Source organism: Ixodes scapularis, unplaced genomic scaffold (genome assembly GCF_016920785.2).
Source record: "Ixodes scapularis isolate PalLabHiFi unplaced genomic scaffold, ASM1692078v2 PGA_scaffold1__304_contigs__length_218370807, whole genome shotgun sequence".
Classification (NCBI taxonomy): domain Eukaryota; kingdom Metazoa; phylum Arthropoda; class Arachnida; order Ixodida; family Ixodidae; genus Ixodes; species Ixodes scapularis.
Window position 1 is genome coordinate 147921825 of NW_024609846.1, and position 22791 is coordinate 147944615.

General features: G+C 42.6%; 1 protein-coding gene across 1 annotated transcript in view; it reads right to left on the reverse strand.

Moving 5' to 3' along the window:
* Nucleotides 1-21973, reverse strand: part of LOC115323870 (membrane metallo-endopeptidase-like 1) — a 128338-nt gene extending 106365 nt beyond the window's left edge. Inside the window, exons 1-5 of the mRNA XM_029984378.4 lie at nt 21886-21973; nt 13142-13195; nt 11413-11556; nt 11152-11244; nt 2888-3072 (exon numbers count right to left, since the gene is read on the reverse strand). Of these exons, the coding sequence (XP_029840238.2) occupies nt 2888-3072; nt 11152-11244; nt 11413-11556; nt 13142-13195; nt 21886-21973 (564 nt within the window). The remainder of the gene's footprint in view (nt 1-2887; nt 3073-11151; nt 11245-11412; nt 11557-13141; nt 13196-21885) is intronic.
* Nucleotides 21974-22791: the final 818 nt, after the last annotated feature.

Here is a 22791-nt window from a genome sequence, read left to right on the forward strand (position 1 = left end):
CGCGATGCAGCAGGGGGCATGCTCTAAGCTGGTCCCCCCAACGCGGACGGACGTGCCTCGTTCCGCTTGTAGGACGCCGCGGGCGTAGAACTGCCCCCTTGAACCGTTCATCAGGCCGAACAAGTGTCAGCCACCCTCAACACTTCGGAAAACGGATGGGCCCGTGTTTCCACCCATGGACTTACTGGGTGACGCCGTCTATGGCCGTCTTCCCAAGAAGCCATTCTGCGCAGAACAAAATGTTAAAACAACACACAACGAACAAATACTCTGCCGCAGAATGTGGTAGTGGCCAAAGCCTCCACTGCAAAATTGCTTGTTGACGGGTTCGTACACCGTGCGGCTAACTCGGCGAGTCCGCATTCCGGAGCTCGCTTCTGGGTCGCCAGGAGCAGGATATTTCCTGTGTCCTACCGCAACCTTATGTTAATCACTTTTCCCGTCGCGACGGTAGTATCTCTTCAAGTCAACGATGTGAACCGGGCCAGACTCCTCGTTTGTATCTCGCAGAGTGAACCAAGAAGTAAGCCACGACGCTCGCGTCTTTACTCGTTCGGGCCCTCTCACCTCGGAGGAAGCGATGTTTCAAAACCACTAGCTGCGTTGCTCAGAGGCTGAGTTTCCTGCGGGACTAGGTAACGATGGTGTAAACCTAGTCCATCTGTTGCGCAAGCGAAGAGATCCAAAGCCAGTGGCGTGATGACCGTACCATACTCGCGTTCCCCAACGGCCGAGTACACCATGTGCGACTCGATGTAAGCGTCAGCTTCCCGTCCCGTCCACGTGCATACGGGCTCTAGGGACTAATCGGACCTCGAAGGGGGCGATAGTTCAGCGAGCAAGCCCACCTTAACCGTTCACGCCTCAAGGCAAGCTAGACAGCTATAAGCTCACTTTAATGTCTACCGCCTCATCCCCGGCCAGGTCGGGACGTGACAAAACATATAATATGGCTTGCTATCACTGCCACGACCGGCCAGAGTGAAGTAAAGAAAACGTCCTATAAATCACTTCCCCCCGTAGCTTTCTAGAAACAACCACCCTTAAGGGAGAGTCATATCTCTGCCTTTCGACAATCGTTGGAATCACGCGAAGCAACAAGGTGTCTTGGCCCAGCAGATACTAATCGTAGTGCTAAATAACTCACCTGCCAGCGTTCCCGGTGTCAACTGCTATCCCTGCAATTTTTCCGTCACCCGCTAACAAACTCGTTCGCCAGCGTTCCCGGTTTCAACTGCTGTAACCGCAATTTTTCTGACACCCGCTGGCAATCTCGTCGGAAAGCGCCCCCGGTGTCAACTGCTATTCCCGCAATATTTTTGACACTCCCTGACAGAAACGCATCTGCACCCTGGGCCTCGGCAAGCGCTGACTGGTCACCGCATCACCCCAAGCCTAAATCCTAAATATGTCCTCTCGTCTTAAGTCCTAATTCTTAATAAACAAATCCTAAATCTGCAAGGCCTCCTGGCTATTTCCCCCCCTTGCAGTCGATATCCTGCCTTCCAGCGAACATGCGGTGCCTCTCCTCCGCTTCCGAAGACGACTTACTTACATCTAACTCGCACTCCTCGCAAACCCCCGGTTGCATCACCTCCTCCCAACCGCTATTCTGGGGTGATTGAGGGAGCGCGTTCGCAACCTCGTCTTTCAAGTCCTTTGGGTACTCGACACGAGGAGACACCTGCTGAGCTCTGCTGTGAGACAAGTCGCCACAGTTCCAACAGGCTTTGTCTCAATGCGCATCGTTAGCGTTAGTGAACAACCCGCTCAACGAATACGTGTGACTCCCTGGGGACGACAAGAATCCGAGGCATACCGACCGGGCCCCACGTTGGATGCGCCATTTGTTGTCGCCCTATGTGGTAATCATGCTCTATATTAATCGCCACCCGATCGGTATGCGCTTCGCCCGTCTCTCGGGGGCTGACACACTGCAACGAGAAGACAGCGAATGGGCTTACTATACTTCCCGGTTGCCCGTCCTCAAGAGCCGGCACTGCGGGCCCGCCGACACTGGTAGTCGTACGTCGTTCAAAGCCCGCAGTCGGAGTCCGTGGCCAGGCCTGCGGATCGTCTTTCCACACTAGCGCTGTGTCGTCTAGCTCTCTCGGGGTATCACAGCCCGCGTCTCGCTGCGGTTTTGGTTTACTCCGGGATCGTCATGGCCCAGGCCAGAATAGCCAGGACTCGCCGTTCCCACCGGTCCTGCTTCAAACCTCGCTGGTGGACAGCTCCGGGGATCGTTATAGGCCAGACCAACTAAAACGGCTCCATCGTTCCTGCCCGGCCTAAGCCTCGCCCAGCACGCACTGTCTGGCGCCAGCTCGTGTCTCTTAGGCCGACCGGTTGTCACGTGCCCTCTACTCCGTGTTCTTCCACCCTCGTCTCCCACAAACGTCAAAAGTAGAATGATATTGTTTTAGTTAGTATAAAATATGCAAACGCATTTTGATACATATAAACAAAAACAAAAATAGGTCGCACGTTATACATTGAAAAAAAAAAGTATTGTGAATGCTTTCGTTTTTAACTATTTGTAACAACCGTCGAAATCGGTAAAAAGCTCAAGCACCCGAAATGTGTCATTTGACTCTGCACCACATACACTTTTGTTTTGTTTAAAAAAATATTTTCCTTCAGAAATGTAGAGCGACTTTTTTTAATTACGGAAGCGGGGCTATTACACATATAATTCCGGCTTATAACAATAAACGCCTTGACCCGTGCGTTTAAATTAAAATTAAATCCCTCCTAGGAATCAAATGTAAGCATCCAAGCATGAAAATTGTTTTCGGAAAGCAGGTCATCTCTCCATAAAAAATGGGAAACAGTTTAATATTTTAAAGTCTTCGTGTAATCATGCCTTCAACTTAAGAGTACGTACCACTAGAGTGTTTCGGGTCCAACTTGATTTGGTGCGTTTCACCTCCACGTTTAGGAGTGGGTAAAGGCCCGTGGAACTCAGAACGCTAAGGTAGTTGCTGCTAGGCATTCGTACCAAAGGCCATGACTGTATGCCGTGTCCCTTGAGTAGACTTTTTATTACTTCGGGCTCTTTCTTGTAGGGACCTGTTGGTAACATAATAATCAAGGCCCACTATCATATTGGTGTAATTTCATCCTAAGGAGATGAGTAGTGTTTCATCAAATAGTGTATTGATAATTCACGGCCATGTACATCCAATTCCCGAAACGCGTAAACTTTTAGTAGAAAACATACCAGTACCTCAACTACTAGATATGTGTGAGTAATAATTTTTAGCTCGATTAGAATTCAAATTGAATTGCGCGAAAGGTTGCCACAATGTCGAATGTCGAATGAAATGTCAAATAAGAAATATTTCATATGTAATGCAAAAAACTATACAAAAAACGCCTAAAAAAAGTCCGATATGCTCACTCTAACACAAGCACACTCAACAAAGAGCGGCTAACGCGAATAAAACTGAGTATGAGACTTACGCAGCGTAAAAAATATATTTACAGCATCACCTCACGTATCAGAGTTCATTGGGTCAGAATCTGAGTTTTCTGCTAATAATTTGGGGTCTCAAATGCCGAAAAATAAAAAGTAGAGCCAAACTTGACCTACCTCGGACAGAGTCTCGGTATTTTCTGCCCTTATTCTTCAAACAAGTGCCAAAGTTATTCTTTTTTTTTTTTTCTTTTTATGTAGCAACACTTAGTCTAAATCGCAAAACAAGTTCCATACTTAGGCTTCAAAGCTGCTTCTTCGGATCATACGTGACATCTTTGGCTTATGTATGACACTTTTCCAAATATGTGGCGAGCCAAACAAAGGTGATAAAAAGGCCCAAGAAAATACTTCGGTTTTAACAAAATTAATTCTTGGAGCAAATCCGTGTTATTCTCAAGTTAGGTTGCTGGAATGGCCAAGCTAGTGCCATGTAAAGAATTTCTCTAACGTGCTACCTGGGATGACTGAAAGTCACATCTTATTTTTCGTCGTTTGCCGCCTTGTTATACTTGATGAAACGTGTATACTATAAACATACACGATTGACAGGTTTAAAGCGCGAGGATATAGGATGCATCATGGGCAATATGCGAAATAGCAGCGCCCCTAGCGGTTCAGGTGCAATTTGGGAGCAGGAGACTGTCAACGAGTAGTTTCGGCTTCGCCGGGTTGTGCACCTGTCGTCTGGTATCGTATCAGCACCGTCATAAGTCCCTTTGTCGTGTATAACTCCAATTACGCGCAATGCAGCAGGTATTTTTGTTCCTCGTAGCTACATATCAGACAGCGAATAGCGAAACAATTACGATTTTTCTGGTACGGGAAGCGAGCGAAAACGCCGCAACGGAGAATTCAAGTGAACGCAGATCTTCATACGCCGAACGCCATGCCCGCTCACGGCGCGCATATATGTTTACAACCTCAAGAACAGCCACTGAGAGCAGTACTTCAGCGTTGTCACACCCTTGCTTCGCCGATCGCTATATTCAATAGACCCTTTGCAAAAATCACAAAAGCCCGCGCGCGCCGCTCGACGGATAATGGAAGTCCTCGGTACGCCCCCTTCCATCGTCTTTCCTCCAGCTACCACGTGAAATATGCGAGCAGGCGCGCGTTACCAAGGTAGCAACGTTCCAGCAGCCGAGTCGGACCGGTCGGACTAGCGACGAGCGAAACGAAGGAGAGGGTATCCCGTTGGCTATCTTGCAAGCCTACCCCTTTCTCATCCCTCTCGTTTGCTCCGTCGTCTGCTGCAACAACGATTTGTCGAGCCTAGTAGAATCCTGCATCGTTTATGATGCAAAATAAGTAGATTCGGCGACACTGCAAGGCGTGAAGGCAAGTTAAGGCGAATAACGTACTAAAATAAGTGAATAGCTTCACCTGTCGGCAAAGCTTTTACGATGCCACAGATACGGCACGCAGCCAACGACGTAACACGTCGTTGATGGGTGGATGGGTGGGATGGAGGATGGCTGTGTTGGCTGTTGACGACGGCTGCTGGTGTTGGCTGCTGCAACACACGCGTATTCGCGGAGCCGAAACGAGAAAGCGCATGACCTGTACCAAGGGTTCCAAAAATTCCCTGCCGTCGTGGCGCTGTACGTTTTGCAACAGGTCCTGCAGGCTAACGCGGTACATGACTAACCTCGCTGCACGAGAATGTTTTCGAGCGCAAGCATGCTCCTCCTGCTAGGTCGCAGTGAGGAAATTGGCAACCGGAACAAGGGTGTTATAAAACTATAGTGCTTGTCTCAGCGGTTGTTATCGAGGTCACAAACAAATGCACGCAGTGAGCTGGCACGGCTTTCGGCGTACGCCGATCTGCATTTACTTGGCCTCGCCGCTGCAGTCTATTCGCTCGCTTCCCGTGCCAGCAAAATCGTAATTGTTTCGTTCATGGCTGTGTCTGATATGTAGCGATGAGAAAGAAAGGGTTCTTATTGCATTGCGCTAAGTGTGGAGCAATCCAGCTCAAGCTTAACAGTTTACGGAACTGAGTTATCAGCACTTTTTTTAGACTGTAGGTGACAGTCACTACACTTCCGACATTTTTGTTTTTTTTTAAGTGAAAGGTTGGCGGAATAAATATTCTTTAAACCGACTGACAATTTGAAAGATCTTTTTTTTTTTCAATTTGCCAAAGTCTAAACGACACGAATAGCCTTGACCACCATAAGACACAAAATCGTCCGGTAAAATATATTTTGCAAATAATTACACCATGTTTGACATATATTCGCGATACCGCGCTTATGACAGGAAACGTTCCAACACCTGTGCAAGTAGCTAGGGTAGCCGTGATTTATAAAAAAATAAGTTATAACGACTTCGGTAACTGTAGAGCAATACTTATATTTCAGTTCCTTTTTTTTTTTTTGGGGGGGGGGGGTTAGAACGAAAGACTCATTGCCGTCTCAATAACGTTTCCTTCAAGCAGTCTGTAATATCCGATACCCAGTATGGGTTTGCTCAAAATAGATCAACAGAACATGTCTTGCTTGACTACAAAGTATATATGTTGAACAATTTTGAATCACAACGTCTCACTCTTAATATTTGTATTGACTTTAGTAAAGCACTTGGTACTGTTAATTATGATATACTTTTCGCTAAGCTTGAGCATTATGGCGTACGAGAATACGCCACCAACCTTATAAAATCACAATTAAACTCGCGATTACCGTATTTTCCGGGCTATAATCCGCATCCGGTGTGCAGACCACTTGGGTAAATTTGGGGCCACAAGTAAAAGTTTTTCCTTAGATAATTCACGACCGGTGCATAGTCCGCACCTGGTGCTATGTCAACACGGCACACCTTGACAACTGTCCGTTCTCTTAACTCACAAAGAAGCCTATAATATACATAAATCATCGCTCACATACTCTTTCATTAAAAAATCCGTCACGTATAGTTATAATGAGTGATCTTGAAAAACAAAATTCCAGTATTGTCAGCACTTGTAGATAGTCCGCACCGGGTAAAATTTCAACTTTTACGTATGTGCAGTCCGCGGACTATAGCCAGGAAAATACGGCACAATATGTTGTCACAAATCACTCTCGCTCCAATTCCATTCAAATTAGTCATAGTGTCTCTTAGGGTAGCATCATTGGACCACGTTTGTTTAATGTATATATAAATGACATTTCCAATATTATAAAGTGTAAATGACATTTCCAACTCGTGCAAAATACTTTAGTAGCGGTGACGATACGAGCCTTTTCGTTTCCTCCTCCGACGTTGAACAACTAACTGGCACTGCTAGCCGAGTATCCACATTATTAGCGCGGTGGTCATCACTCAACTCTTTGAAAATAAACAAAGATAAAGCTAAAGCTGTAATATTGAGTATTAAGGAAAACTTGTAATGCACTTACCGCCCTTAGTTTTGAGTGATACCGTCATCGAGTACGTAGAAACTTCGAGATCTCCTGGTGTAAGCTTTACTACAACGATGACAAGGACGCCCACATAAACGAGATATGTCTTGCCCTTTCTAAGCTTGTTTGAACTACCTCACGTAATAAGCACGTTCTACCTGAAAAAGATCTAAACTTACTTTGTACGACGCTTTGTTTTATTCGTATTTAAGCTACTGTTTCCTTGTCTGTAGTAATACCGCAGCATCCAATATCCAGAATAAAATATTACGTGCTATTACAAAAGCTTCATATAATTCCCCAACCGGGAAGGCTTACTTGAAGATTAAAATTGTGCCGGTATATAATTAATATGCTTGTTTTTACAAAAATATAAAAGCAGAAATTATTATTTTCTTTCACATATTTTTGCTACTGTACCCCACAGTACACCTTATACAACCAGGGAAAGACACCTTTGTTTTACCTAGGTGTAGAATTAACTATGGATTTACTATGTTGCGGTATATCTTGCGTATGTTTTTGAATACGCCTCTATGTTATCACCTGAATGATGAGTCTGCTGCTGTTTCCCGGAACGCTTTTCTATAATTTGTTTGTCCGTCAACTCTGTGTAACATGTGCCTCAATATACTTTTTATTACAAAAAGTATGTGCACCTCAATATACTTTTTATTTTTTTAATATTTTATTTATACCCCGTTTACAATGCTGACGTGTAAGGGAGGCGAGGCCCATGAAGCTGTGGACGACGCTGCTTTTTATGAGGAAGCTGTTATGTGCTAGAATATGGAAAAAATACGTCCGTGGCTGTTAACAAAAAAAAAAAAAAAAAACTCCCGTTTAGACGGCGCTGCCTCGTTCCGATCGGTCGTGGCAATTATAAATAAAAAGAGGAGGCAACCCGCATGAGTCAGCTTTCCTTGGCATTATCGGATAGTGAGGTCGTGATCCCTAATTATTTACGGCCACTGACGTATCTCAGCTAAAAGTGCGCTGTGACGAGGCTGTGGGCAGATCGCGCCGATCTAACCTTCTTTTCTTTCGCTTCCGCGATGCTGATAGATTTGGGCTCAATCGTAAAAAAACTGCACTGGAGCTGTGCCTCGAAAAGTTGGGTTTAGGACTTGCCCATAAGTGACCATAAGGCAATGATCATTTTAGTCACTACGACTTAAATGAAAACAATTAAACAACAAAATCAAGTACCTTTCTTCATTACAATCATATGTAAATCGTATAGATGTCGTATAGTTGTAAGGTTGTCGTGAACGTGTCGTTAAGATAACAGCTTTCCTGGTCCTCCATCTTCACGTGAAGTGGATGGGCTCTGCAATTTTTTTTTCCGCCGCCCCTCACCTTATGTTTCAATCTGAAAGGAAAGCTGATTGATTGACCTGAGGAAAGGCGGTGCGAAGATGATAGCAGACGACAGATGCACAACTCGACGAAACCGAAACCGAAACTACCCGTTGACAGTCTTCTGCTCCCAGAGTATGCCTGTACCGCTAGGGGCGCTACTATTCTGCACAGTGCACATTGCGTATTCTAAAGTGTCGTTATCAGCGCCAATATTTAGTTTGAGCACAACACAGAGCTGTTTTAATCTACACACATCCTATCTTAATGCTCCCATAAAAGAAAAAACAATGAGCAGTTTTTTGTTGATTCACGGTAAAGTCTGGGCGACAGCTGCGACACGTCCACGGTGAAGTGGTTGGGCATCGTGTGTCGCGTTCACGAACCGCGGGGTCTTGAGGGCGAAGTCTTAATTGGCTTCGTTCTCGCAAGTATGCACCTCGCAGTTCTCCCTACGACAAATGGCGAGACGCATATCAGCGTTGCCAGAAGCGCACCTTTCTGCGTCTCACAACAAGCGCAACGCTATCACCCGCGTCCGCGTCTGCCGGTTGGCGCCTTACTCTCGTCAAGCTTCAGCGCGTTTTTTGTTAAGGATGCCTCAGGGATCCACTGACGATGACGTAATGCGCAGGTCTGTCTTCTATAGTCGATGACAGGCTAAGAGTTCGGGCAAGCTCCTTCCAACCCTTTCCAGCTTAGCAGAGCGAGCGCTGGAGAGGAGGTCGCTTCCTCTCTACCATTCGCTCATCTAAAGTGGGGAGAAGTGGGAGGAGCTTCTTCAGACTTCTTAACTTGTCACCGACTATAGCCATCTAGGTATTAGTGGATGGATGGAGGGGTAGAAATGAAAAAAAATTTATCAAGATACAACATAAATTACATCGAAAAAAAATTATTTGTTACGGGTTTAATTACACCTTCTAGAAAATTGTTTGAATAAAATATACAATTAAAAGAAGAGAATTTGATCATATTCAACTAATCTTAAAATGCATTTCGTTTCCTATAGTATGGCATCTTAGACTTCAATCTGACCCGGGTTAAAAAAGCTCCGCCCGATTAATGATTACAGATATAACAAGAATCAAGCGCTAAAAACTATTGCAGATATGAAAATAAACTATGTGTGTCATAACATAGGCCTGTACAACGTCAAGACATATGAACTATTCAGTACCAGCTAAATCTAAAAGTCTCAATTGAATTAATAAATCAGTTTGAAACATGTCGTAAATTCGATGTCTAAAAAGTTAGATCAATCAACCAAAAATTGGCAATAAAACCCGAGACTCAGGAACACAGAAGGGGACGAACACAACACAACGCCTCACAACGTCACAACGAGACGGTGTGTTGTGTTCGTCCCCTTTTGTGTTCCTGAGTCTCGGGTTTTATTACCATGATTCATCACCAGCTCACTTGTTTTTAAGTAATATTGCAACCAAAAGTCAATAACTGTAGCCCCCCCCCCCCCCCTTTCATTTTTTTCCTACTTTTTTCTTTCCATGGTTTTGTGAAGAAAGGGCAGCAAGTATCATAATCTTTGCATATGATACCCATCGCGAACAGCGCATATTATTGCATTTGATTGCAAAGAACAGTGACAAAGATTGTACAGGGTGTCACAAAAAACATTTACACGGCCTTCTTTATCGCAAAAATAAACTAGACATCGCCGAAAGCTCATTCTCCGCCCAAAGATAGCGCTAGAGGTCACAACCAGATGCCAAAGTTTCAGCCCGATCCCATAACTTAATCAAAAGTTATAAGTGATTATCTGAAAATTTCAATGGGGAAAATGCGGCCGACGGAGTTTTCGAACATATGGGGCTCTATGGCACCAGAAACGGAAAACGGGAAAAAATGGGCTCCATTTTCCCATTGAAATTTTCAGGAAATCACTTATAACTTTCGATTAAGAGATCGGATCTGGCTGAAACTTTAGCATCTGGTTGTGACCTCTAGCCCTACCTTTGGGCGGAGAATGATCGTTCGGGGATGCATAGTCTGTTTTTGCGGTAAAAAAGACTCTGTACATTTTCTTTTGTGACACCCTGTATTTGCACTGTATTTAGGATCAAATATTTAAAATACGTGACTTTAGGTATTTAAAAATTAGTCATAAATACATTAACCAATGTGTAATGTAATATCAAATAAATATATTTCAAATATTTTAAATACGTATTTTAATTACTTGTATTTCAAATACTGCCCATCCCTTGATGTATGGCTACGGTTTAACCCTTTTAATCGGAGGGTGGCTTGCGCCCCCTAGCCAAAACTTTTTAACTTCAGCAAATGACTCCCATTAAATTTGAAATAAATTATTAATTGCATCGTCAGCTTATGGCCACAGCAACGGTGGCCATTAGCCGGCACTGCACGAAACTAATGCGCACATGCTTGTTACACTAATAATCTCTTTATAAAGGGGATGGTCAAAGCCGTGCTGTCGCCTTGCTGAAACGCGCCCGCTTCACACGCAGTGGACACAAGATCGAATGTCGAGAACGGCATGTGATCTGTTTTAAACTGTTGGGAATATTACCGACGAACGGCGCACGCCCTACTGCGTCAACTAAAACATCAACAACGACAGCGGACATAATTTGCGTTGAGTGGAGGAGCCTATACCCCGCAAACAGATATATACGTCTCTGTTGCATCATGAACTCCCATAAGTATTAAAAAAAACTTATCACGACTAGACACACGTAAAATCTATAAGAAAGATCAGCTAGCAAGTTGCAAGGTAATAAAAGGGCAACGGTTTACATATTCTTCATTTTACCGCTTCATTTGTTTTTACTCTCATTTATGTTCAGATGCATATTAAGTAGACGAATAGAACACTGCCAGGTTTAGGTGACTGCCTTAGTTATATATCCGTTAAGCTACATACTGGTTGCCGTTACGTACCTTCATGTTGTATGCATGATGCGTACGCTATTTTCACCATATCTGTTGCTTGAATGTCGCCACTTTTCTGAATTGTACTGTTTTCCAAAACTCCTGGATAAAGAAATATACAGTGTATATCAATCGTCATGGCATATTACAAGCACATATTAATGTTTTGATTGTTAATATTTTTTTTTAACGTATGCCTCCTTAAAGTGTGGTCTTTCTGGGGCGGTAGCATTGTATCCCACTGTAAGATAGATTGATGAATTCCCTTACCATGAACTAGTGTCCGGACGTCAACACGATGAATATACTTGCTTCGTCCTTTGGAATCTAACTTATTCCACCTATTGCAAACGTGCTCATAAAAATTTTTACAAGGCAATATGGAGTTATTGATTGTGTCCGTAAAACGTTTTCCTGAAATGTTTAAGTTTACGTATGAGATGGTGTCAAAGCAATTTTCCTTATGGTTTATAAGGTTTCGTGTTTATGCGTAATTTATTTCTACCCACCGCAATATATTAAAAATTGTGATCTCGGAAAACTAGCCGACAATATTTGTAATAGTCACAACAAGCTTATTATAGGCCGGTGCGCTTCGGTGGGAAAGGTTTTGTAGCATGGACTTTAGCATACCCTAGAACTAAACTAAGCAAAACCCTAACTATTTTAGACACTTCTAGGAAAGTGCTAGTCAGCCCTGAATGTTCGCGTTCCCTGGTTATTAAAACAAAATTAAATATATTAAAGTTATTTTTATAGACGGTGCATTTTTCACGCCAATTGAAGGATAACTTTGATTGTATTCAACTTTGAAGTGTTCGTTTTAGCTTTAGATTAGTACTGCACGACGCAATGCTTACACGTACGATGTTGAGGCATTTATCAAAAACAGTGCCAGAGTCATCTCTCTTTTATTTCTTTCGGCTTGGGTAAGTTTTCATAATACGCATGAATTAATCAAGAATTTCAATAGAATTATCTTGATCCTAGGGATCAATTACGTACACATTGAATGTGTTTTCGCGGCATTTTTCGGGACCTGTGGTCAACTCTGCCGGTATATTTATTTCTTTTTTTAATTTTCATTCGGTAGGAACTGAGGGACTGGAAGATATCCTAGCGTGGAAGATATCCGTCGGAGCATCGAGCTTTGGATTGAACGATTAGTGGGTACACTCAAATCTAGCCGCTCTTGTCTCCACCCACTCTTCAACCGCGAACGCAAAAAGCAGGACGCCGGTGTTAGCTGTCCGCATTCCAAGAGCGAGTAGAGACAAAGGCAGCTAGCTCCACGTTCATCAAAGTCACCCTTTTGTTCAGTTATGAAATATATATAAAAACATATATTGGCGTAGATGTTGGGTATCAGGTTCCTAAGCATAACGTCGCGGGCTCGATTCCCGACGGGCCGGGTTTAGAAGTTTGTTCTTTTAATCTAAACTTATTAGTATTACGTGTAAATTACCTGCTGTTTTTTGTACACATTGTCCTCAAAAGTACGTGATAACGATTTTGTAACGGTTTCTGTGGAGTTCCGTCACACTTTCCTTGGGGATCCCAGCCCTTATATGCTACCTCTATAAGCAAACTTCGAACATATGCACTTTAATCACTACCTGTTCCTTGAGTAATTTTTCAGTGCCACTAAACTAAGGAATGGTGTATGTCTTCCTAGCAGTCATTTGCGTTTATAGATTATAGATACTTTCGGCATAACTATTTTCTTAAACATAAGAAAATAGAACAGAGAAAAAGGTACAAAGGAAGCGACAAACTGGACAGGACAGAGCTATGTCCTGTCCGGTCTGTCACTTTTTGCGCTTTTTATTCCATTGTGTTTAACCACCACCGACTAGCCAAGCTCTTAACCTTATCATAGTAACTATTCGCTTCTTTATTTGCTATTGTAAACCAATCACCGAAAAAGCACTTTCAGTTTAGTCATACGTGCTTATATATAGGCCTCACAGTTATCGCTGAAAAAGAAACTTTATCTTACCCAATTCTACGCATGTCGTTTCATTGCACGTATCAAACTTGAAAGCTTTCTTCTCTAAACAAGGGAAAGATAATAAAATGCACGGGCGTTACATTATTATGTTATAGCAGATTCTAGATTTACTTGTAACAAACTGTTCGTAATAACAGTTTTATGAGGTCGGAGAACACAAATAAACACGTGTTGGAGGACGGGGACTCAAAGTGACGTTTGACACAGCACATAAATGCATAGCTTGTAGCTTGGGTTCTACCTCCGAGATTGCAACATATATACACAGATTTCATTCTTTTATTTCTTCAGGGTATTCGATGTGACACGAAAGTGATTACTTTGTTTAGAAAAAAGGGTAAGGACAGAAGCCATATATATTAAAATATATCAAAAACTCCGCTAATTTTTTTAGTTTTTTTTATTTTACGCATATTTGTGCGGTTACGACAAGGTGCCAAATCCACATAGCCTATCAGTCCCTGAATGAAACTTAGAGGCGATTTTTGATAACTCTTAAATCTTAATGAAGGAAAGGCGGTCACGGTGCTCGCGAATACAGAATAAGAAATTACTTCCGCGACGGGAAACTGATCCAACTCTCTCATTGAAAAATTCCGTAAATCGCTTTTAACATTTTATTCAGATAACAGTAAGCTTTGAAACTTTGTCATCTGATCCCAGAGTGTAGGGTTACTGCGTGAGTCAAGCTTACCGTTGGTTGTATTAAGAGAACACAAAAGTTGGTTTCATAACGCCTGGCACTGGTATTTACAACAGAGGTGCGTGAAAGTTCTGGACCTATTGTAACAAATTTTCAATCAACAAGCTTGCTTGAGTACAAAGTAAAGTGTAAAAACAGCCGGCACATCGCAACCTATCAACGGGAAACACATATTTTTTGTTGTTTTTCTTGTTTTGTTTTCCTTTTTTTTCTTAGTTTAAAATGGAATCAATTATTTATTTATTTATTGATTGATTGATTTTACCGCAGGGCATAAAGGCATTACAGAGGGGAGTGGGGAATAATAGCAATAAGAATACAAAAGGAACAATGACCAACAAACAAAAAATGAGGGAACATGAGGTTGGCAATGCACGTACAAAGGAGATCATGGTCAGTCATTGATGTGAGAGATTCAGGTAAGCGGTTCCAATCATTAGAAGTTCTTGGAATAAAAGAACTGCAATAAACGTTCGAGTGACAAAATGGTACACCAACTTTGTGACGATGATGAAGGTGTGCTGAAATAAAGTATGGGGGGATTATCATTTGGGCTTTGAGGTAAGGAACATGGTGATAGATTTTATGAAAAAGGAAGATTCGAAAAACCATGCGACGATGTGCGAGGGTTGGAAGTAATAATAAGCTTCTCATTGACGTTACGCTTGCGGTGCGGTTATAGTTTGCCAGTATAAAATGTGTAGCTCTGTTCTGTACAACTTCAAGTAAGTTGATGAGGTAGATGGCTAAGGGTTCCCAAATGGAAGCTGCATATTCGATCTTAGGCCTAACTAGTGTTTTATAAAGAGTCAGTTTTAATGACGATGGAACTAAAGGAAAGTTACGTTTGAGAAACCCAAGCATTCGGTTAGCGTTGATAATCACATAGTTAACATGAGGTTTCCAGGAAAGGTCGTCACTTAAGATCACGCCTAGGTACTTCTAGGAGGTCGCAAGTTCCAGGGGTGTGTTGTGAATGTTATAAGCGGTAGTAAATTTGGCTTTGCGGGCTATGCGCATGATTTTGCTGTTGTTAATGTTAAGCTCTATCGACCAGAGTTTGCACCATCTAAATATGAAGTCGAGGTCATGTTGAAGTTTTTGCGAGTCCGAGTCATTAGTTGTTACACGATAAATAGCACAATCATCAGCAAAGAGTTTTAGTGAAGATTAAACCATTTCATGCAAGTCATTAATCCAGATCAAGAAAAGTAAAGGCTCCGAAACTGATCCTTGGGGTGCGCCGGAAGTGACAAGTGCTGAGCAGGAGTTCATGCCGTTACATGTTTCAAATTGCGAGCGATTTATTAAGAATGATACCAACCGGTTAAACACGTTAGAATCAATGTTGAGTTTACTTAATTCATGCAATAAAGGTCTGTGCGATACCCTGTCGAACGCCTTGGCAAAATTTAAGAACATGCAGTCCGCCTGAGATCCCTGATCAAATGCTGAATGAAAATCGTTAGTGATAGACAGCAGCTGTGTTTCACAGGACAACGATTTCCTAAAGCCATGTTGATTTGGGGGAAAAATGAATTGGACTCTAGGAAGTTAACAAGGGGTGTATAAATTATATGTTCTAGAACTTTACAGGGAACGCTGTTTAGCGAGATGGGTCTATAGTTGAGAGGAAAGTGCTTATCACCAGATTTATGCAGAAGACTAACTTTACCAATTTTCCAGTCGCAAGGTACCAATGATGTGTCAAGTGATTGCTGAAAAATATGGGCGAGAATAACAGAGGAGTAGTGATTAGTAGCTTTAAGAAATTTCGAGTTAATTTCGTCAACACCAGTTGCCGATGACAGCTTTAGGTCATTTAGAATGCTCAGAACACCATCGGGGCTGATTATGATAGGGTCCATCAGTGGGAAAGAATCAACATTATAGCTTGGGTTCACATTGCTTAGGGGGCTAGAAAAAGATCTAATAAACACGTCTTGAAACATTGTTCCACATAAGGATTCATCGATCAAAGTTTCGTCGGGTGTTTTCAATAAAATAGATGAGGGCCTATCTCGATGTGACAACACATTCCAGAACAGATGCGGCTTATTTTTAACATGGAAGGTAGTAAGGTGAGGACGAATTAGAACTTAGCAGACTGAACAGAATTTTTGTATCACTGAGCAGCACTGAAATAATTTTGCCTGCGAACTGGGCAGGATGTGAGCCTCGCAGCTCTAAATAAACGCTTCTTTTTGTTTGACAATCTCAGGAGCACCCTGTTGAACCACGGATAATTAGAGTTTACGATTATGGTTTTCAAAGGTAATTCTCAGTGAGCGAAATCACCTTTTACTTAAAGCGCGTTCATTTCGATTCAACAGAGTATTTCGAGAAGCTACCCAAAAAAGTATATAAAAAGTGCATAATACAACATTAATGGCATCATGATTAGCTTTGCTGTAGTCCCAAATGATTTTTCTTTGGTTTTTAACACAAATGTTAGGAACACTCAAGGTAAAATGTAATAACAAAATGGTCACTGAGGCCAGGTAGGTATGCGATTGGGCCAATGCACTGACAATAGACGATATGCGAAATAGTTCGAACATCTGCCAACACTCTGTGCGCTGCCATTTTTGTTAGGCCGAGATTCCTCTGCTGTTTTACAATTTCGTAGCGAGGTCGGTAACAGTCCTGGCCTACCGCTCACCGTTATCGATCCACACCCATACCTGCGAGCTAAGGGTGAGTATTTTTTACTCCCTTCCTTGCGCATGTTAGTGCTCGTTGCACCGCCGGTCGCTGATTCTCGCTGTAAACAACATGGTGGACGTCCACTTCAGCTCGAAACTCGGCTTTGTTTGCTGGCCAAGGCATAGGCGTGGGCGTCTGGTTTTCCAAAGCGCTTTCTCTGTGGGAGTGCATGTGCCAAAGAAGGATTGTTCAGAACTACGCTTTCGCGCACTGGTATTTGCCAGCACCTAAGCCTGTTCTTCGGTTGTTTACTAGATGGCGCTGTGCATTTCGCTAATGGTTTATTGGTAGAGAAAAATTATGAGCCATTCCACTCTGTGAAGTGGATGACCAGCGAAGCTGTTAAGCATACGACAGAGACGTGACACAGAATTTTGAACAAGGGTGCGAACACATTTATTGTCTTGATCGGTGGTCATCGTGACGAAAGGTGCACACACGCACTTCGAGGACTATCGCCGCCCCGAGGAGCCGGGGGAAACTAGACAGGCGCGACGGGACCGCCACCTGGCGGAAGGAAAGAAAACCAGGCACGCAAGCGCTTGGACCGACGACTAAGAGAGGGCGGTGCGAGCCCTCTGTGGGTTTCCGTAGACGCACACGAAAAATCCACGGAACCCTAGCCCATAAACAGCTTCGCTGTAAAAAGGACGCTTTGCTGAGAAAGGTCGCCTGCTATTGCCACGGCGGAGGGAAGAGAACAAGGAATCGACATGTATCGGAAACCGAGAACCCTACACAAGTCTACCTCCTAATATTCACGTTGTCTTCTCGTGCGCCACCGGTAGCTGGAAACCTGGGTGACCTTCGAAAGAATCCCGCTGTGGAAGATGTTGCCAGTGGTAATTCTGAGGCTGATGACGGAAGATGCAGTTCGGCGCGCTCGGGGCGCTGGAGGTGACCGGTGGCCTAAATCGCGAGCTTCTCCTGGGACACATAGCCCAAGAGAGTTCCAAGGATCTGAGCCCTCCTCTTTTGATGCCCAATCATTAAAAAGTTTAAACGAGCATATGCACCAACGTGACGTGAACGTCCCCTCTCATTTGCGAGTTGGGTGGGTGGTTGTAAGATTTGGACGTCGCATTGCGATCTTTTCGATCGCTTCTGTGCGGTAGAGTTTATTTTAGCGAAGCGAAGGCAAGACTGGCGAGGCCCTATGGAGAAAACTGCGGACAGCGTCCGGAAGATTTCATAATTCAAATCTCACAGAGCTGACGCGGTGCGCGATGTTGCCGCAGTGCTCGTCGGAGTACTTGCGATCGCTGCGTCCGGTACGTTTTACGAGAACAACGTTAAGGGAAGACCAACGAGATGTGTAAGACGATGATAGGCGTGCGATGGATCACTACGACCGGACGAGCCCAGCCGCTGAGCAATTTGAGTAAACGAAATTGTGTAGCGTATCCCGGAACAAGATGGGGTCTTCCATCGTTAACGGCTGCAGAAACGTTCCGCGAGAAGTTTCTTTTCACCGCCATGGCCTGAAGGATCGCATTTTAAAATTGCTCAACAACATTAACTTATACGCGCTTTTCTTAGATTTTCTTTAGCCACCGAGCCGTGCAAACGATGGATCTTCACCCTTGGTCTCGACGGTTACTGGACCTCATCGATGTGGAACTTTGTTCGCTTCAAACCTAGTGACTTTCCACAGTCGTGCAAGGCACACCTGTGCTCCTGCTAAATAAACTTGAGTTTGTTCATTGTTGCTCACAATTCGTATAAATGAAACACGTTTGTCAAATCCAGCTACATGATTCAATGTTGGTTACAATTCATACCAAAAATACCCCCAGATGTATTGTGAAGCTCTGCGGGCGCTTCACAGAGCTTTTCACGCAGTTGTGCAAAAATAAGTCGCTGTCAAAATTCTCAAGTATATAAATTTTCATTGATTCAGAACACATTTCTTAAGTTGAGCGAAAATACGCGCATTGTTAGAACGCTGATATCCAATTACACGATGATAACGGAGTGTAAACAAAAAAAAAGTATCCGTGAAATCATTGTTCCTAACACGACGAAATAAAATGCAGTAAGCGGATTCAGCTCAAACGAGCATGAACAGGAGCACGATAAAACCTCGTGCCACTCAATCCATACGTAAAACCATGCACCATTCAACTGCACAGGTGTGTCTCATTTTCGAGAGAAGGATTGGCGAGGAGAATGAGTAAATTGAGCTACATGGGAGGATGGCTCGGGAAAGCTAAAAGCTGACGTCATGCCCCTCCTATTTTTTTGTCTAATCACCTTGCATCGCACTCTTTGAGCTAGACAGAAGCCTCAGTTTCTATCCTAATTGCGGTCATATGTCGGCTGCTACGCCAATCAGACACATTTCATTGGCAGACAGACCTCGTAGATAGGGGTCTAAAGTTCTTGACTTCTAACTTTTTACTCGGGTAAGAATGCCCAGTTAGATGTTTATACACAATTTCCACCACCTTGAGGCACCTACGCTGTAAACCCTAGAGCGATAAGTTAAAAAAACGATTTATGCTGTCCATTCAAACAGCAAACAATCCCTTTGACAAACGAGGTGTATGCTGGCAGATACTGAACGTTCGAAGATGTGTAGTTTATTCGTGCGGTGAGGAACACAATTTTCTGTGCTCCCAAACACCCGGGTATTTTGTCCGACGCTAGGAGCGAGAAAAAAGACGGCCAGCCCAAGCGCATTCCTTAAGCTGTGTATTTGCGGCAGTGTTCAGCATATCTATCTTTTTGCCGTACCAAGTCAAGGCAATTAATACGATAATCATTCAGTTCACCCTGCCAAGTCGCACAAAAAAAGTCTGTGTTTGAAGCCAGACGTTATGTAATTATTATATAGCTATACTTCTTGTAGAGCATCCTCCGCAAAAACAAAAAAAAAAAAACCGGCGGATACGTTTTTAATTTAAAAATAAAGTTATCCGAGGACAACGACGGTGTCTGACCAAATGCATAATTTTCTTATTTTATTTTTTTGATTTATATAGGTCTCAAATGATTATAAATTTGTGTTATTGGGAGGTTCAGAATTTGCTGATTGACTTATCACGATAAATATTAAACCCAAGGCACTGTCTAAAGCAGCAAGCCTGAGGTGACAGTAGACGTCTCAATTATATGCCATTTAAAATCGATTATATCAAACATTCCGTCAGATCGTGACATAATCTGTGACCTCATATCTAAAACTCCGAAACACTTGAATTCATATCAAATCTTTTAGAGGTTTAAAACACCATTTATTAGCAAAGGGTATATAGAGGGCCTAAAAAGAGACTGACGAATATATTCAGCTAGACGTTCAGGAAGACACTATGTGGAAGCGACATTTACAATCCAGGGTGCCTACCTACATTTCAAGAAACTCTGTCAGGTTGTGGGGATCTCAGAGGGAACGCAAAACTGCCAAATGAGAAGCTGCGGGCCATTACGGCGCCTCTAAACGACCGAACTTGACCACGGGTTTACGTGGGAGAACAAGAAGCGAAACCAGAGAACAAATAATAACGGGAACAACGTAAACACCTAGCGAAAAGACAGGGCAGGAACTTTAGAAAGTAGAATAGGCCGGCTAACGTGTTTTACATAGATGTGCTTTGTTGAGCGTTGCACAGCGTCTATCTGGTGATAAGCAAAAATGACACGCTGCATGAAAGTGACTTTGCAGCTGTTTTCTTTACTGTTGCCCAAGTGCATCGTTGCCCCCTCAGCAGATAGCGCTGCCAATGCCCGGTCCATCACTCAATGTGCAGGCTCCGGTATATTTATTTTTTCTAGAATTGCTCAGAGAACGAGAGCAAATCGCAACGCAACAACAATTATGGACACGCACGTTAAACATACCGTATGTGCATATGGAACAAAGTCGAATGTTGCTAGGTAATGTAGGACAAAAACGAAAATAAGAGTAAGCTCTAATCCGAATGTACAGAAAATAAATGCTTAGTCAAGAAAGCACAAATTTAGACAGAAACAACAAAAAGTGAACTTTTAGGTACTGCACAGCATCTTTAAGACATATCTTAACTGACATTTTTTACTTGTGTGCATGAAAGGCGCAATAGAAACGTAAGAAACAAGAGGTTATTGCCTAAACATCCGATCCCTATAATTGTTCACTGACATCTGTATTTGCTTGGGTGAAGACTAGCTCAGATGGTTTTCTGCAGAAAGATGGAAAGGTGCGATAAGAGCAGATTATGCAATTTGTCTGGTGTTATCCTAGTCTAAAATATTGTGTATCATGGATGGTATTGCAAACAGGTCGAACAGTCAAGTTGAAACCCCGAATAAAAAGCATTAGAAGCATTTATAGTTATGCTTGTTTAAAAAGCAAGCGTACTTGACACACCCAAGAAAGAGCGCGAAACATTCTTTCTGCATTATAGAATATTTCAGAACAATATACAAAATATTAGCACCAGGTAAAATTGGCACGCCCCGACGTTAGCACACATTACGCAAAAGGGTATTAGAATAGCACATCTTCGCGAGCCAAACCAAAGCCTCTGTCGCTTGTTGCGTTAGCGATACACACTCACAATATTTATTCTGCACGTGAATTGCTGTAACCTGAGAAATTCAAAATTTTTCTTATGTATAAAGCATTTAACATTTGCTTTGAAAAATATGTTACACTGGAATTCAAGGCACCTCGGAATGAGTTTGGGCGGTTACGTTATCTCCGAAACCTAGTGAGCGCCTATGACACATAGAGCAACTTTTGGGTTCACAATACGTGCAGTAGTGCAAATGCCATTTTATTAAGTGGGCAAAGCGCTTATATTTGCTATTTTAAAATGTCCCATTACCCCAGAAACATGGTCTCTGAAAGTTTCCGCAAAAGAGAAATATTATTACTCTATTGCTAATGCCGGCGGCAGCACTTGCCGCGAAAATAAAGGTGATCTGTCTAACGTATGCTTCTTCGATGAATCGAGAACATCTTCGATTTACCTCAACGCCTCACACAGTTGATGCACTCGTTAAACAGGCGCATAAACACGATTACAAAAGAGAATAGGTGGATACTGCATGGCACTGGGATATTTTCTTTTTGCTTTTTCACGAGCAATGACCGCAGTGAACAGCTATCTCGTACTTATGTATTTATTTATTATGATAAAAAACTAAACACACGTTAAAGAAAATTCTTTTGCTTGAGAATTTTGACATCTCAACTCATTATAAACGGCGAACAGATTTCAAGTTTGACCCTTTTATCTGAATTCTTCGAGTGTGGTACATTTTTCACTTAAAAGACAGCGCGGTCCCCATTATCAGGAACACTCATTATAGGGTTGAATCATTAAGTTCAATGTATTACCTTTCTTCTGCCGGGGCCAGCAGTCAATTTCCAATGACCCAAGCAGTATAATAAGATAAAACCAAGGTCCCACTTTACTTGCTTTCATTTTTCCAGCAGGAGTTAATCTGAAAAATGTGGTATTTAAATGAATATTTCTTTTTATATTTTACAGAATTAGAAAGAGAAAAGTTGATTTTTCCGTGCTCTATATATACTAGCACAGGCAGCGCCACGAACAACTTTTAGGAGAAAAAACAATCGTCACATTCTTCAGGTCTTCCCGAACGCATTCTGAATATTCTCATATGGGTTTATCACATTGCAGTCAATGTAGAGTGTCCTTGATATATTACTTTCGAAAAATGCCAAGTCGCACTTTACTAATGTTCAACCTGTTTCATTTTCTGTTATTACTAAAACACTGCTCTTGAATTCACTGCGCCGTCTTGCCTTTTCATATTTGCGCTCCTTTCTCTCGTGAAATTATAGATATAATAAGAAAGGAATTATTGATAACTGAAGCTTAATGTGTTTTTTTCTTTATTATAATGACCCAGCCGCTTAGCAGGCACTACAAACTAGGGTCACGGTGGTGTTCAGCGACGGTGGCAAATGTACGGTTAGAGAGACGTGAATTTTTATTTGTCCAAATATGTTGTGGCGCTTACTACTGCATAGGGTGTACGGGCTCTGTTCACTGCAGAATGTTTGCCATGCGGTTGTAAACAATGTTTTTGCCCGACTTTTTTTTTTTTGTAAGAACGTATTAGTTTTTTTTTGCAATTTAACCTTTCTTGGAAATTCATTTTTTACGCATATTTATGAGGCTGTTTATTTATTAACCACTCGCTTTTCCTTCTAACGTCAGCTGGACATATTTTCGGTTCAACATGAAGCGGGAAGACGTACATTTATTTCGGTGGA